At 36.4% G+C, this 17,842-nt stretch overlaps 1 protein-coding gene across 1 annotated transcript in view; it reads left to right on the top strand.

The window, feature by feature from the left end:
* The first annotated feature begins 15,103 nt into the window (after positions 1-15,103).
* Positions 15,104-17,842, top strand: part of LOC127941330 (matrix metalloproteinase-17-like) — a 58,913-nt gene continuing 56,174 nt past the window's right edge. Inside the window, exon 1 of the mRNA XM_052536274.1 lies at positions 15,104-15,614. Within this exon, the coding sequence (XP_052392234.1) occupies positions 15,474-15,614 (141 nt within the window). The 5' untranslated portion in view covers positions 15,104-15,473. The remainder of the gene's footprint in view (positions 15,615-17,842) is intronic.

The following is a 17,842-nucleotide window of genomic DNA, read 5'->3' as shown; positions in this document are numbered from 1 at the left end:
AGTTTGGTATCATTTTAAAGGAAACCCTTTGAAATTACATAAAACACTGTTGAAATTGATAAAAATGACAATATATGCTGTCTGTGTTATAATAAATAGGGGAAAAAACAAGGCGCTTTTTTATTTTATTTGTGTAAACTGAAGTTTGAAATAGTATAGCTCAGGCAATGAAGGGCCTAGTAACTTTAGACCAATTTCATGTTTTTCTAGCACATGTCAGCTAATAGAGGAAAAAAGAAATTTCTTTCTATCTTAATCTATGCAAAAGTTATTCTATTCCAACTGAAGGAAGGAATAATACCATTTTTGTACAAAATTTTAGTCTAAATAAGTATGAAGTCATCTTTTGCACACTTGCAGTATGGAATAATGTGATATCTGTATATTATTTTACAGAAAACACTCAGAAGTTACATAAAAAGCTGCTGTTTGTGACAAATAGTATTATTTATGTTGTTTCACATATGATGAACCATCTCAATACAATGTGCTTTTTTGTGTGTATGTTTTCTGAAATCATATTAGGCAATAGCGACATGCATAGAATTATTAAAATATCTGGTCTGTCACAGTCTTAAATAGAATCCACAATTTCCAGCTTAATATCATTTCATTTATGTCTATTCTGCATCATGTAAAGATTGAGAGACTTTGCCTGTCTCAAGCATGTATGATATTTCATATTTATAGCGTGTCTGTTTGTTATTATTCAAAACCAGCGATAAATCCGCGTCCCCGAAGCTTCAACGCGAACTTCGGAGCGTCAACAAACTAATTTATGTTCATCCACCCAGTATACTGTACTGTTTACTGTATATTCACTGAAATGCGGTCAAATATGAAAATTATGAAAATAAACAGATAAGCTTATGGCTAGCGGAGCTTCGAGGCTTCAAAATAAAGAATGAAATGTATAAAAGCAAGTATCACGCGTATACGCTTACCAGATGCGCGTCCTGACCTCTCCACGGCGACGGTGGTCCTCCATAACTTGTATTATGAATATTATTCATTGTTAATCCGGAGATTCTTCCGCGTGTAGTTTCCCCCTCGCGTGGTCTTTGTTTAGAAGCAGCCAAACACTCAATCTCCCATCGGTCAGCGGTTCTGTGACGTCACCGGACGGAAACAGGACGGGGCAGTAAGTGACCCCCCTGTTGCGGCTATTCGCACCTCTGACTGGTTCAGACGGCTTTTGAGTGACAGCTATTTGGACTAATAGCGCTTCACAAAGAGATCAGATCTGTATAGCAGGAAAAAGGCTTTAGTGCGCATCATATGAGTTAGAGGTCTGGTCAGCGCTCACAGGGCTTTGGACCTCTATTGCGCACTTGTACAGAACGCTTTATATCTCAGCAATGGAAGCACGCAGAAACGTAAAAATGGTCTTGTTGGAAAGAAGAGATTCTAATCTAAAAGATTATATCGAGTATATAGGTATGCGTGGCTGTTTGCGGCTGACTGAAGCGGTGCAAAATGTATAAATAATAAGGTGAGAAATTTTACATCGCGATTCTGTTGAAGATCATTCGATCTGTGATTGTCACACAATAAAATGATCTACATCATCAGATTCCTGAGAATGAGAGCTTTCTTGTGATATATGACTTGACTGTTTTGTGAAAAATATTTTAAATACACATTCTTACGAAAACGTATTCGCAATCGTTAGATGGAAATTTATGGGGGGGGGAAATATATTTCTTAGCTTAATTTGACTACTTTATGTATCATAAAACCCCAATTAATGGTATTCTTTGTAAAGAAAACACTCTAAGCTTTCAAATGAACCCATTTTTGGGCAAATGCCATATAAGGAAGGATATGCAAATGAGACACAAACATGTGACATGCTATTTTCGGACCCGGTACCGGGTCTGCAGAGTTTAAGAGGTTTGTTAAATATAAGTTGTGTTTGGGTAAGGTAAATATTAAGATAATTATAAAGATAAAGCATAATATTTTAGCTTTTTATATTATTTTTATTATACTGTTTATATTTGTAATTATACTAACATTCTGTCTATCTGTCTGCCTGCTTTGACTACCATTTCTTGGGAAACCTGGATTTGGATCAGACTAATCTCAGGAATTGCATAACATGCGATCTGAGATGGATACAGTTTGATACCGTTTTCTAATTGAAAATCCTGGGGTTAGCGGTAATTACTGTATCTGTTCAATGTGAAAAAAAGTACACACTGCTCTTTTAATATTCGCTATTTTCAAACAAAGCGACTGAAAACACTGGTCAGGCATCTTAATTTGTGCACTGTTCCTGATGACTTTGACCGGGAAACTTCTAATTAATTAAAACTGCTGTGCACTGAGGTTTTAATTAGGATAGCCAGTATGTGGCAGTGATATAAAACATAGCTCCAGCCGCTGGTTCATTACTGAAAATAATTGTGTCGCTTCCAGAGCGTTGCGGCCAGAGTCTGCCTTTCCAAATGTGAAAGCGTAGAAACTTGCTAAAAAAAAAAAAAAATGGGTGTGTTAGGATGGTGACAAATGGTTCCAGGTGCTTTCTTGTCAGCATAGTGAGACGGTTTCCACACAAGCACGGTGTGAGATGTGGGTCGGCACACTGCCAATGATCCTGTCACCCTCATTCCGCACTGGGAATAAAATAATCCGTAAGCAAGTGACAGGGTCTGGGCTGGTTTAACGAGCTTAGAGCAACCTTACAGAAGCAGGTTGATGGCTAGCATATAAAAGAAAGGAGAGCGGCAGAGAGGTAGAAAGTAATAATGGTTTGAATTAGTAGAGCCCATCCTTCTTCCAGACTCTCTGTGCCAAAACTGATATAATTATCCACCTCCTCACCCATCTCCTCCCAGTGCACACCTCCCCGCTTGCTTTTTTGTCTTTTTTTTAAATGCACCTTCTTCTGATTAGTGTCACACTAAGGAAGCTATATAGCAGTAATTAGGTGAGCTGCTAAAATGCTTTTAACCCCACAAGCTTTCTCAGAGCATTGCTCCTAATATTAGATTAGGTTAATTGGTGTGCTATTAATTATTATTAATTAATGCTATTCGCTTTGTGGCCGCATTCTAACCCCTGGGCCATTATATTCACTGTAAAACGAATGTGTGCGGAATGAATGCAGATTTATTTCATCAGGTATTTACGTCTCACTCACAGGCAGCGCCCCGCTGATGGGTTCTAGTAATGATGCGACATCGGCAGCTGAAATTACCGCATGTGTTTCGGGATGTGGGGTGGTGAAAGGCGCAGACTTTACCATCAATTCCCAAGATGCATTTGTTTCCCGCATCTCCTGTGGTGAGCCTGTTTGTTATATGTCAGGCTTGTAACACCATCCTGCTGCTACAGAGCCAGAGCAGTGTTAAGCACCACATGCACAATGCACATGCAGACAAATCTCACTGTACTGAAAATGGAAACAATAGGTGCTTATCCTATAAGGGAATTCTAGAGGAACTGTAGCGTGTGCCTAGAATGCGATTACACTTCAAATACATGGATGTCGGCCGAGAACAACAATCAGTCCATTTGATGACTTTAGCTGAAATGACAGCTACATATATTACAGCAGACTACGAGAAAAGGACAACAAGTGCCTTTTTTCTTACATGTTCAAAGGCATCGCATATGCAAAATAAGGACATATTTACTCTGTTTGCATGTCTGCCATTTCAAATGACTTTCAGTATGCAAGATTGCCTCCAGGGTTGCCCATCAGTTTAATCAGACAAACAGTTGTTTTGTTTCATAAGATGGTTCTGGTCAACATTTTATAATCCACAAATCAATTAAGAGATGTAATATTCAGATCGAAAAGCAACACTCTTGAACAAACCCTTAAAATAATTCAGAGTTGTATAATATTATCCTCAAGTAGTGGAACTGAATCCATGGTCACAGCACATTACCTCTCCATTCATCATATTTAATGTTCACAATTTAGCAAATACGCCTGCAGTTTAAAATGATTAATTAGATTATTAATCAACATCACAATCAGTGAGAGGTTGATTTGGCGGATTGAATTAATCTTTAGAACAATTAGCCTTTACGCCATCAATGCATAGCTTGCTTAATGCAGGTAATATAATTTTTAATCTCCAGTTTTCTCAGCTAAATGGAGTTTTTTTTTAAATAATAGGGCTGATGTAGATTATAAAGTCTGCAAGAAATTAGATTTGTTATTATGCAAGTCATAACTGAACTTAACTATGTAATTAAGAACTTAAAAAGAAACATTATTATAACCTTAAATCTTCATATGTTGGCATTCACATTTATTTCAAGCTTTAAATGCAAGGCAATTCATACTTTCTATTTAATAAAAATAATTTTAGCAATTTTTACAGTAACATTTTTTTTGACCAGTTTAGTCTAATATATTTTTTGTTTATATGATTTGGTATCTAAACTGACAGGTCTTTAAAATAAAATGTTTACATTGTTTTTCAGTCAAAATTAACAATAGTTTATGCATCAGATGCATGATTTTTTATTTTCTTTCCCTTTCTTTTGTTGGTTGAGAGAAAATCACTTATCACAGAGGAAAACCTGAGTAACTGCAGTCTTGATGTTGACTTGTGTGACACAGTAAGGGGGTCAAAAACTAGTTAGCTACATAACAATGTTTTTCACCACAGCCGTCTCGTTTTTCTCACCTCTAACACATGTCTAAACCAATGTACTGTAAGAACTTTTTCAGTATTGTTTGAATGTTTGCTGTTTAGAAAGCTACTTACAATTCATTAACCACACACCCTTAAGTGCCTTGCTCAGATATAATTGTGATAGGATTCACGTGACATAGGGTGTTCTTTTTGCAGTTGACTCCACAGCAATAGCTTTCTGGACCATCACTATGTTGCTATCATAGTTATCCTTTATGCTTTGAACAGTTATTCCAGATGTAATGTACTAGCCGCTAGGCCTGTTATCAGAGGTGAACTACAGGGTGACAGAGGAGAATGGAAAAGGTCTAAGCAACCATAAAACACAGTCTGGTACAGTTTGAACCTCCTACGCCCCCCATCATCTACAAGCCAGTGCCGCGAAGACAATCGTGTCTGATCAAATCTGCTTCAGCTGACATGCTCAAGCCTTTTTAATTTCCTTTCTTTGATTTGAAATACACAATCTCATCAAGATAGAAGGAGCTTGAAAAAGGCTCATAAATGACTTCAATTAAGTTAAAATGGTCTGTATCCAAATTGGCTCGCTCGAACATTGATGTGTGGTCTGTGGTGAGTTTTGTGTTTTCATGTTTTGTAAGTAGGTTTAATGTTGCACAATAGAAAAGAGATTACAATCACTAAATGTTTATGGAGATTTGACAATTAGATCTTTCTGAATTGTATAGTGCTGTTTGGTAATGATGTCAATTTGAAGGTCAATCTGGATAGATAATTTAGACTTTAAAAAAGTATATAAAAAAAACAGTGCTTCCAATTCCACATGAACATTTGCAGCCTATTTCACTTTTGTAAAGTGCTCTATTTCTGAGTATTTCATGGATTTTTTATCCATCAGCAACTGATTGAATTGTGTAAAGTGGATCGTATGTGACGTGTGGAACCTCCTTTAAACACGTCGCATACAGACCGCTTCACACAATGTGGAAAAAAGTAACATAAAAAAAAAGAAAGTCACTTCAGTAGGATTTTGCTAAACATTAAAACAGAAAAAATCGCAAGTTATGCAAAATTCCTTTTTTTTTTTTTTTTTTTTTGGATTCAAGGATAAAATTAGGTCTGTTATTAAACATAATCAAAGAATCTTTGGTGTTTTGCTCTAAACCAATTGCACAGTCATTCCCAGTCCTAAAAACGTTGCTAACAAGTTTCTACAACAGTTGTACAGTACGTCTAGCATGTCAACTCACATCATTGGTGTAGCCCATATTTAAGAGGTAGTTAGCAAATCATGATTTTAAAGCACACAGCATTCAGTAACATTCACGTAACACACAAATTCATCTAACTGTGTGCCATTTGTGTTTTAGAACAAAACAGGAAGTTTTCATCCACACAGAGGCCTTTGTTAGATTTTCTTCTTGCGTCCCTTCACATGTTCAAGATCTGAAGTTGTTCCTGCAGGTAAAGGGACAGGTCCATTGTTATGAGGTATTTTTTCCCTTACTGCCATGCCGGCTCTCACTGTCCTCTCTCTTAGTGAAGTAAGAAGTGTCACTAAACTGAAAAAGGCCTTGACAGGTTGATAACAATACTTTCTTTCAAACTGCTGTGTCCAAAAAAACAAAAATAACAGCACAAGAACCAGGGGCTTTAGATAAGTGTTTTTTTTTTTTTAAATGCACTGGACAAAATGTGAATGCCATAGGAGATGTTGTGCTGAATTAAAGAAGGCATTGGGATGCTCAGAGACAACAGCAGGTGAAAGAATGGCAATATAACTAGAGCAACCGGGGAGTTTCAGTCTCAAAATTTTTAATTTGGGTCAGACGTGAGTTCACAGAGTGAAGGAGACAACATATTCTGTTGAAAAAGTGTTTCAGTTCTTCCAAGTCAGCATGAACATTCCCAGCCTATTTTGCCTCTGTAATGTGATTTACAGTATATATATATATATATATATATATATATATTCCATCAGCAATTGATTAGATTGTGGAAAGTGACCCATGTGTGATGTGTGTGGAAGGGAGGAGTTCAAGTGAAAGGGATTGATGATGTCATCCAAAAAAGAAAAGTCATTTTAGTTGGAAATTACATAGGAAAATAGAGTATCAGATTTGTTTGATTTGATAAAAGTCTAATCCTAATTATGTAGATATTTGTTGCTTTTGAATGTCTATTTAATAAAAAGGCATTTTTGGCAAGTGGGTTCTTTGGATGAGGTCATGCTGAAACTAAAAACACAATTCTTCAAATCCTTAAAACCTTTTAAAATCCCTTTTCTAGCCCCTCTGCTTTAAGAAGCACATGATAAAGTATATCCTAGTAATATAATAAAGAAGCAATTTCTTTGTGTGTGCTGCTTATCTTCCGAATATCTAAAATGATGCCATTTTCTCATTTGTTGACAGTTTTGGAATGGGCATATTCAAGTACAAGTATTAATATACAAGTATTGGAGTGGTATATTATGAATCAGTGAGACAGGTGGGCTGTCTCTTTAAGTTTCACTGTGCTTATTTTTCTACTTTCATAGGGCAGTTTCGATTTATTTTCTATGCCACAAAACATCTCTTTGTCCTTGAGCTGTTTGCTGTAGCACTCAATTCTCTCTCTCTCTCTCGTTCCATTTTAACACCCATTCAGCCACAGGAAGAGATTAATTAATGCCCAGCTGACATTTCTGTCTGTTTGTTTGTGTTTTTTACACTGTAATCTTAACCTGTCTTGCGGGAATGCCCATTAGGCTTCTACTGGAGCTGTGGATTAGACTGTCTGTGCTTCAGGATGAAAATGCTGTGCAGGGAAAATATAGGGCAAACCAAGACGAGACTATGAAAAAAATAGTAATGTGCTGCAGTAAGAAGCACAGAATTAGAATTTTATATTAGGATAGATGTATATCTAATATAAAACGGATTACAGACTTTCCCTGGGAGCAATGACATTTTAGATTTAAATGAATATGGCTGCTCTGTTGCCTAGTCTAGTTGAGTTTCACGTGTAGAAGCAGAAGAATCCACCCAACAATTCCTGCTGTTTTTAGTTCTTTTTTTAGTTATTTAACTCTTATTCTTTAAGTGCAACTGTTCATTTACTGTACAAGCTTTTGGTTTTATCTATGCAATCTTTATGTCTTACTAAAGAACACAGATTGAACATGGTGCTCTCTCTCTTTCTTTTCTCTTTCCTTCATCAGCCAAATCAAACTCCAGCAGTGCATAACATTAAGAATCTTTCAATAGAGTTTGAGAAAGGTCTCTACATTTTAAATCCTGAGTACAGCTTGCACAAGAACTTAATACTGTCTTTGTTCAGAAGAGGAAACTCTTCCGCTGTATCTTCCACTGAAGACGTCAGATGATTAACAGTCGGTGTTGAATTTACACCTGATTGAAAACTAAATAGGCTAAATGTAGCAATGGATATGCTGTAGTTCTCAGTGTGATCGTTTGTTTATCCAAGCCATTGTTTGCATTGTTATTTGATTTAATTATAAGCGAGGAATGTCATCAAGTAGACTGGGCGATTTCTAGTCATTTATCGATATGACATTTCTCCATATCCATTACAAGGCCCATCTCTGTCCAAAGCATTAGTTACTTTTTATAGTCATGAACAAATATTAATCTTTCACATTCACTGATTTAGATGTTTGTTTCTTTATTGGAGTTAATATTTTATTTATTTAGTGTAGGCTGTAGTGCAGACATATAAAAAATTGGCCTCTAGGAATTGAAGCAGCATATAATTGGCTAAACCCAAAGTTTTGATGTCTTGTTCATAAATTAAACAACCTGCTCTATCTGTTTTAGGATGAGGATCTGCTGACTGGCACAGACTTAAAGAAAATGAGCATGTTGTTTACTCAGTTTGGCACCCGAGTCAAAATACTGTTGCCTAAAGTCTATTTATTTAGGCTATTGTTGCCTTTTTCAATAGCTTTATAAAGTCATGCCAATAAACCCAGACACTAAGTGGTAGCCAGATACTGATATTGCTGAATATATATAAAAAAAAAAAAAAAAGTATCTTGGTACGAAATCCGAATCCCAACAGGAAGTCTGTTATTTTGAATTTTCTCTGCAAAATTTGTGTAGTTTTTGCCATTTTCAGGGGTTGTACTGTACTTTAACTCCTAGAGATTTATTCAGATCAACACCAAACTTGGTCAGTGTAATCTAAAGTCCTTTGCAATGTTAAATTGCGAAGATCTTGAGTTTTCATTAAAGGGTTTGGACTGACAAATTTCAGTGTTTCGCCATGAAAAAGGAAGTTAACTCAGACATAAAATGTCAAATCTGACACAAACTTCACATGTTCAATAAGACTCCTGACCTGAACAGATCTACATTCCCATATTCAGTTATAGTCATAGCACCACCTGCTGGCAACAGGAAGTGTCATGTTTTACGTTGTAACAAACTACTCCTAGAAATGTTATGACATCAACATTTTATTTTCGTCAGTCTAATCTAAAGGCCTGTGCAATGTTAAATTGTGGAGATCTTGAGTGTTTGTTAAAGGGGGTGTCCATGGCGCTGAGACAAAATTTGATGTTTCACCATTGGAATAGAAGTTGTAACTTAAACATACTGTCCAATCTGTACCAAACTTCACATATTCGGAAAAAGTCATGGCCTGAAGACATCTAGAGGCCAGTATTCAGTTATAATCATAGCTTTCTACTAACTCATACATACCATGTAGAGTTCCAGTGGCTTAGTAGTAGAGCATTGCATTAGCAGTCTACTCATAAAAGAAATGTGTAGCCTGAATGCACTGTAAGTAGCTTTGGATAAAAGCATCTGCTAAATGCATAAAGGTAAATGTTCAATCTGCACTAAATTAAATATGGTTGAAAAAGTCCAGTTATAGTCATAGCGCCACCAGCTGGCAGCAGGAAGATTGGCACATATAAACAGAGATGTATAGTAACGGAGTAGAACTACTTCAGTACTGTACTTAAGTACTAAAAGGCGGTATCTGTACTTTACTAGAGTATTATTTTTTTCTCCTATTCCACTTTTACTTCAGTACATATTTTCGCTGAGTTGACTGCACCTGGGCTCATAACATTAACACAGAATCAGTTCAGAATCAATCACCAAAAGAATCAGTTCAGTTCAGACGCTCTGTGTCTGTCTGCTTCACGCTGAATCACACATGCGCAGTATCATCAGCTCCTCGGTTCACGAATCGGACGCGTCTGACAGAAACGGTTCTTGACTCGTGAACGAGTCATTATCTGGCTCGGCTCGGTGTTCATCTTCAGTTCTCTCTTCACAGCAGTTCAGTCAATGTACTGTTTGAGTCAATGAATTACTCCGGGATATTGGTTTGTTTTAACTCAGAGGGAGTGTCAGACACATTAAACAAGTTAACAGCTTAATTCATCTGTGGATTAATGCGTATTGGAGACGCAAATCGTTTAAAACGATTCAGTTCAATTTGGTGAAATGTTTCAAAAAGATCCGGTTACATCGAATGATTCATTCGCGAACCGGATATCACAAACTGCTTTGTTTTTAACTGTCTTACAACAGACACGGAAGAGAAGACAATGCTGAATAAAGTCGTAGTTTTTGCTATTTTTGGACCAAAATGTATTTTCGATGCTTCAAAAAATTCTAAATGACCCTCTGATGTCTTACGGGTTTGAAACAACTTGAGGGTAAGTTGTTAATTACATAATTTTGCAAATTGGGCTAACTAACCCTAGTAACCTTTTTTGTTTACAAGAAGTTACAGTCAAAGGAATTGTGATTTGTCATTTAGGTTAATCATTTGAAATAGTAAAAACAATATGTTCAAACTTTTGACTACTTTCTTTAATAGCTACATAACACAATACTTCTACTTTTACTTTCAGTACTTGAGTAGTAAATTTTAAAATAGACTACTTGCAATACTTAAGTACAAAAAATGTTGAATACTTTAGTACTTCTACTTAAGTGTGGTGCTTAAAGAGCACTTCAACTTCTACTCAAGTCTCTTTTTTGATAGAGCACTTGTACTTTTACTCAAGTATGGGTCTCTAGTACTTTATACATCTCTGCATATAAATGACTGACATTTTCCAATTATATTTATGACTAAATGCATATTTCTCACTGTTCACTTTTTTTACTAAAGCCACTCGCTGGTCGGGTACGAGGGCCTGTTCATCGCTGCTTGCAGCTTTAATTCTCATTATAATGGTGCAGAGCTCTTGCACATTCCTCAACAGTTCTGAATGCTACAAAAAAGTCGTTTTTCATTTGCCTTTTCCTCTACAAAGTGTACAACAATTATACAATATTTAAGGCGTGACATAAACATGTTACCCTGTGTTGCATTGTAAGCACTCCAGATTAGTACAGTCATGATGATCATGCCTTGAAACGCTGATGTGCTTGCCCTGCTGTCTTTTGAAATTTAATTATAATGAGCTTGAGAGAAAAAAAACTGCTTTGTATTTTAGAGGTACAGACTTTGCAGGCAAAGGAGTTTGCTTCTGGCAAAATTATACTTTGTGTATGTTTAATAAGATGTCAGTGCACTCCTCTGAATCTGCACTAGTACTATTTGGTCCTGTCACTCTTTAAAGACAAAGTCGAATACATTCCTGTTTAACCAACTAATTGGTTTAATCAAGAGTAGCGATACAATTTTTGCATCTGTAATGCCTAAGACTTACTTAGTTGTACTGTAGTTTAAAAGATGCTGGATATTGAGTAATACTATTGATATGATTGCACTGAAATCAGATGAGAATAAAACCTGAACTGAATTGAGTTGGATGATGGAACTGTTGTCTTTTGTAGAGCTGCTTTATAGCCAGTTAGGATTAGTTTCAAAATTTATTAATTTTGCAAGATCGACACTTACTGAACTGAATAGGATTAACATTGAACTGACTTGTGCTGCTGAATAATAATAATAATAATATATTTTATTTAAAGGCATGTTTCAGATTCAGAGCACTAAAGGAAACCATACACTTGAGTGATGATAATAGAATCAAGACAACAAACAACAAATATTACACTAAATAATTTAAAATTGATCAAAGAAAGCTATTGAGTTTTAAGACATGATTTAAAAGTAGTCAGACAGTCACTTTCTCGTATAGATTGTGGAAGAGAATTCCAGAAATTAGGAGCAACACACCTAATGCCGTAGACCCCATAGTGGCTAAATGAACAAAAGGTACAACAAGGGAAACAGATGAAGAAGATATGAGAGTATGCTTCGGGATGTAAATATGAAGCAAATCAGAGAGATATTGTGGTGCACAATTATGAAGAGCTTTAAAAGTGAGAACAGGAGTGATATGCTGGATGGAGGAGGTTCTAGTAATTATACAGGCAGCTGAGTTCTGGACCAATTGAAGTTTGTGAAGGAGTTTGTAAGGTAGCCAAAGAGAAGAGAGTTACAGTAACCAATGTGCAAGGAAACTAGAGCATGTACAAGAATAGCTGTGGAATTTGGTTTGAGAAATGGATGAAGGTGGCTGATGTGGCTGAGGACCACTCCCAGACTTTTAACCTGACGGGGAGATAACAGAGTTACAGTATCAACAGAAAGTGAAAAACTGTTGGATTTTGACAAATTAGATTTGGTAACAACAAGGAGAACTTCTGTTTTGTCAATATTCAGCTTGAGCAAGTTACACGAAAACCATGATTTAATCTCTTCTTAGCAGCCCAAAAAAAAAGGAATAGAGAAGGGTAGAATTTGGCTTAGAAGACAAATAAAGCCAGGTGTCGTCAGCATAGCAATGTAAACTGATGCCACATTTCCTAAAAATGTTACCAAGGGGTAATAAATAAATAATAAATAAAAGAAGAAAAAACAGAGCCTTGAGGAACATCATCTATAACAGGTTAAAACTATGATTAAGAATGTTTAAGTTGAACAAACTGAGTGTGCCCAGAGAGATAAGATCTGAACTAAGAAGGACACCAGAACTTGATGAATGACAACACTTGACTTCTATGGAGGTGCTTATAACTGAATTGAACTTACACAGAAATTGTTGAATTGATCTGAATCAACACTGAACTGGATTGAGCTGAATAATGACACTATTGTATTTTTAGAGCTGTTTTACAGGAGAATTTTTATATGTCATAAAATAAGTTTGCATCATTGGTCCTGTTTTTTTTTTTTTTTTTAATTATAACTATTATTTTTATTTATTTTTTTTACTCTGAAGCCGCTTTAAAAAAATCTGTATTATACAAAGCACTAGAAATAAAGGTGACTTGGCTTCTACAGTCTCAAAATTGTCAGATTTTTAAAGATTTGTAAACATTCAATCCTATATCACATGTATCATGAATGTTGATTAGGTTCTTTTCTCATGACAGCAGGCTAAAAGGCTCTCTAGAATTTTAATAATCCCATTAGGCAGTGAAGGCATTGTTGTGGGCTTTCTTTGAAAAGAGAACCTTATTTAACCCACCCATCCATCATCTGTTTAGCTGTGAGATGAATAGAATTTAATGTGATTTGTACTATTCTTTAATTTATCTTTGACTCATCACATTGACAAAAGGTGGCTTAATGCTGGCCCAGGGCTGTTGCTTGAATTCACAGGGCCCAGGAAATCTTCAGACCCAAAGAGCCCCACTTGTCACAGGTCCATGCAACCGTGAACAGCAAAATTTAATTTATTACATGCCTCAGAAAGACAATTAGACATTCTACATTTAAAATATGCAAAATCAGATACGTCCATCACTGTTTCTTTCTTTGTAAGCAATATACATGGAAGGAGGCGTTCCATTGAAGCTGATGTTAACAGAATTAAGTACACTAAGTTAACTTTTTCCCCCAAAGTGTAAGCTCAGCAGTCTTTTCAAAACATCAAGTCTGAAGCCGGTAATCACTGGACGCCTGCGCAAAAGTAGGTTATTCATTTGAATTACAACCCTTGATAATCTTCATCTGGATTTTCCTTGACAGATGTTTCGTTTTGCAGCGCAACAGTGCAGTTGATTAACCACATGTGAAGGGGAAGCTGTCACACACTTGACACCAGTGATCCTCTGTCCTCCCTCTCTCTCTTTCAGTCCTCCATCCCCACACCTTCTCCATTAATCTTTTTATGCCTTCAAACCACCGTCTCTCTTTATGCATTACGTCCCCACATGCCAGTCTCCGTTACATGGTGTTTTTCAGTCAACAGATCTGCTCCACCACTGCTGTCCTTTATTACCTGAGGCCAGTGCCTAATATTTCATATGTCTTTGCATTACATTTCAGGGTTGTGTCCCTTGAAATGTGCTTAAAGCTTAAAGCCATAACTCTGTAATGTGCAGGCTTATGATTAAGTGATAAGAGCCCTTACTACCATAAGGTGTCAGGTGTGCCGTTGCCTATGATGCATGTTTTACCCTCAGATTCATTTAGATTATTGACTCGAGTGGAGATTTCTAGCAGCACTGTCCTTTATATAGAACAAAAAGTATCTGTACTTTAAACACATACATAGTGTGATATTTAGAGAAAGATCACACATTATAGTATTTGTGTTACCATGTAAACTGTTGTGCTGGCTGAATACATGTATTTTATGTACAATGAGATTTTTTGATTTTAGGCCTAGAAGCATTATCTACAGTGGGACATGGCTAATGGTCATTCTTACCGCCTCACGAAATTGCTTAGCAGTGATGTATCTAATACAAGTGACTCAGTTCTTCAGTTTTTATTTCGTGTTATATTGACTGGAAATAGAGCTTGGAATCTTTTGTTCATAATACTTTGTGTTCAATGCAGAAGTAAAAGGAATAGTTCATACAGAAAAATTTAAATTACTTACCCTCTCGTCCTTCCAAATCTGTATGCCTTCTCTTTTTTTGTCTGCAGAACACAAAAGAATATATTTTGAATGTAGATAATCAAATGTTGGTTTCAACGTTTTGGTTACCAAAAACATAAAAAATAAAGATTTCTCAAAATATCCTATTAAAATCCATTTAATTATTGTCTGTGCATCTGAATAAGTGTCTAATATAGGTTTCTTATGATAAATGGTTATTGTAGCACATCCACGGACCTATCCAGACTAATAGCAGATGTAGAAGTTCCAGCCATCTATTCTCCAGCTGAATGTCCCAGAGACGTGGGTAGAAATTAAGACATCAAGTTTATTTCAGAATCTTAAAACATTAAATGAGCCTTCTAAATTATTGTCGTGTATGACATAGCCTACTTAATATTAATGAATTACGCTTTCGCATTTAGTGACGTCAAAATTAGAACAACCTGTGAACCACTGTCTCCAAAGTTTAATTTAAAATTGATTATCATTTTAATTTATTCGAAATTTAATATGCTTTAATAGTAAACGTGTAATGTAGCACAATTAAAAACGCACAGGTCTCAGCTGGAAGACAATGCCCCCGCTGAGCTCCCCTCCTCCCCTCCTCCCATCTGGGAAGTATACAAGTTCTCCTCGCGCTTACCGCGCGTCAGTCCGCTGTGTTCGGCGCTGAGCGCGGCATCTCTTCTCTGACAGTAGGCTACAAGCACTGATCTCAAAGGGCTTCGGATTAGGACTGAACGAAGACGTTTGACTTTTGTTTTTTGGGGAGTGAATGCGTACACGTTTCATCTTTGGTAAATCGTGATGACCACTGTGAATGATATTTCGTCTGGAGACGGATTCCTGAGGAGATGTATTTTCCCATATTGTGTTGTATGTGGTGGGTTTCACGTGTTTGCGCACCACAGTGAGATAGTTTGACTGACACGTGTTCCCACGGACCGTTAAATGACCGGGATCCGGCTTTGGGTGATCTATACGATGGATGCAGCGAAAAGAAAGACCGTTGTGTGAGCACTGGGAGCGGGGACAATATGAAGTCTCTCAGAAAGTGGAATCCCGCCCGGACCATTTGGATTATTTATCCAGAGATGATTCTTTTTCCAGTTCTTTGGTTTTTATCTCTAACTCGGGCGGCCCCGTCTATAACAGCCGAGCAGATGGATATGGGGGTGGTAGGTGCTCTTTCAAACCTGTCTTCCGACTAATAATTATCGTGTAGGGAAAAGGCGTGAAAGAAAAACCTGTGGCCTGCGGGTATAGATAATTACACGTATTAGACACGTTTATGAAATCGAAAATATATTCGTACTTACGCTCCCACGCGTCTGAATAGGCTATAGGCTACACACATAACGGATTTATTTCATGTATTTTTTTAGACAGAAATCAAGTTGTTTCACACAGGACGATTCATAACCAGATCGTGCGTAAAGTGTGTTAAAGAAATAGTTCAACCAAAAATGAAACCATGTCATAGTTTACTCACCATCATTTTTTTTTCAAACCTGTATGACTTTCTGTCACACACAGAAGACTGGCGTTCCTCGGTCACCATTCATTGCATTTTTCTTTCCATATAATGAAAGTGAATTGTAATTTTGAGGCTGTCGTTCCTTTTGTGTGCCGCTGAAGAAAGTCAGTCAGAATCTGGATTAATAAATTGAGGGTGAGAAAAGACATAAATGGGTTAGCTATCACTTTAAAAATCGTGCCATTCACTTGTGGGTTAATTTCATTCCTACCCGATTATGTGCGCAGTATAACTTACATAAACACATACGCAATATTCCTCAATAATACCGACGAGAAAGGTCGTGGATCGTAGTTCTGCAAATAGAGTGTCCTTTTCACGCTGGAGAATGTCGATAAAGTTATTATGGCCAGATGTCGAACATGTAGAACGCTATTTTTGTGTTTGTCTGTAACTGGAGCAATAACCAGCCTCTTCTCAGGTACTTTTCCCCTCAAACTCACTTTCATTCTGCGCGCGGTTTCAGAGATAATCCTTGACGTGACATTTTCACGCGCATCCAGTTTTTGAGAGCGCGGGAACCGTCCACATATTTTCATTTGAAAGACAAATTGTCTAGAGAAATGTTTTATTTATTGACTATGATTTTTTTGGCTGATATTATGACCATTTTGCAAAGCATATTTAAGTTATTATTAAAGTATTTAATTCACACTGGCAGTTCCTTCAGAAATGTTTCAAATCAGGCAAAATATATACATAAAAAATTACTTACTCTTAAGTTGCATTCAATCATCCCTTTTTCATCCCTTCACATATTAAATGGTCATTTGCCCATTTATTTTTTGATGATGCACTTTGCTCACTTTGTATCATAGGTAAGAAACCAGCATTTTGAATTTAACTTAAAAGTTTTGTGTATGATGGATAAGTCTAGTGGTACAGGTTTTTTTTCATTCATTCATTCATTTTTTGTGCAGAGAGATTTTATTTATTTATTTATTTAAAATAAACCAATCAATATTTACTTGCAACTTTAAATGACAGATTTTTTTTCCATGGGGAAAAATTCTAATATGGTGATGGGTATATGCATTTTAAATGTAATGGTTTGGAGAATGCGCAATTTAGTTGGACTGACCAATTTTAGAAACATTGAATTTTAAACTAGAATTTTTTTTCTACAAAAATCTTCCTTAATAAAAAAAAAAAAAATCCTTTCTTCCCCTATAATTTTAAAATACGTTATGCTTAAAAATCCAAGGTAGTCCATGTCCCCACACTTTGAATGGGCATAAGTTTGTGTTCTTGCATTCATATGTGTTTGGTATCTCGCTTGGCTATACATCAGTAACAAAAGCATTAAATTGTTCTGCTCCTTATTTGATTTTTCTCTTCAAAGAAATAGATTTTCCTAACAAATATCCTTCATCTTTTTTCCTATATCCAGTAACTTTCCATGTATTCATAAAGTACTGTATGTGTATTGATCACTTTTGGTCAGTGTTCCCTTCACTTAAATAACCTCTTGTAGTAGAAACTTTTAGCAGCATCCAGTAGGATTTTCAATTAAGCTCTCAAATGATTGGCAGAGAGTTTAAAGGCTTCTTTTTTAATGACCCTCAAAAATCTAATCTAGCGCATATAAGGAGGCTGTTGATATCTGTCAGCATGCGACACTGCATGCCATCAAATCTGATCATTAAATGTGGCATAGAATCTCTGCAAAGAACAGCTCTCTGTGGCAGCTGCTGATAATAACATGACACATACAGAAACATACAGACACTTCTTTCAGATCACATCTCCCATATCTCCTGCAGTATCCATATGACTGTAGATGACAGTGTTGTTGTTGTTAACTTTGCACCCAGAACTATCATGCTTTAATGAAGACTAACAGAGTCTTGTCCACCTCCAGGGAGACTG

Source organism: Carassius gibelio, chromosome A21, assembly GCF_023724105.1.
Source record: "Carassius gibelio isolate Cgi1373 ecotype wild population from Czech Republic chromosome A21, carGib1.2-hapl.c, whole genome shotgun sequence".
NCBI classification, from domain to species: Eukaryota; Metazoa; Chordata; class Actinopteri; order Cypriniformes; family Cyprinidae; genus Carassius; species Carassius gibelio.
Note: the sequence above shows the minus strand (reverse complement) of the source record. Positions and strands in the feature narration are given on the sequence as shown.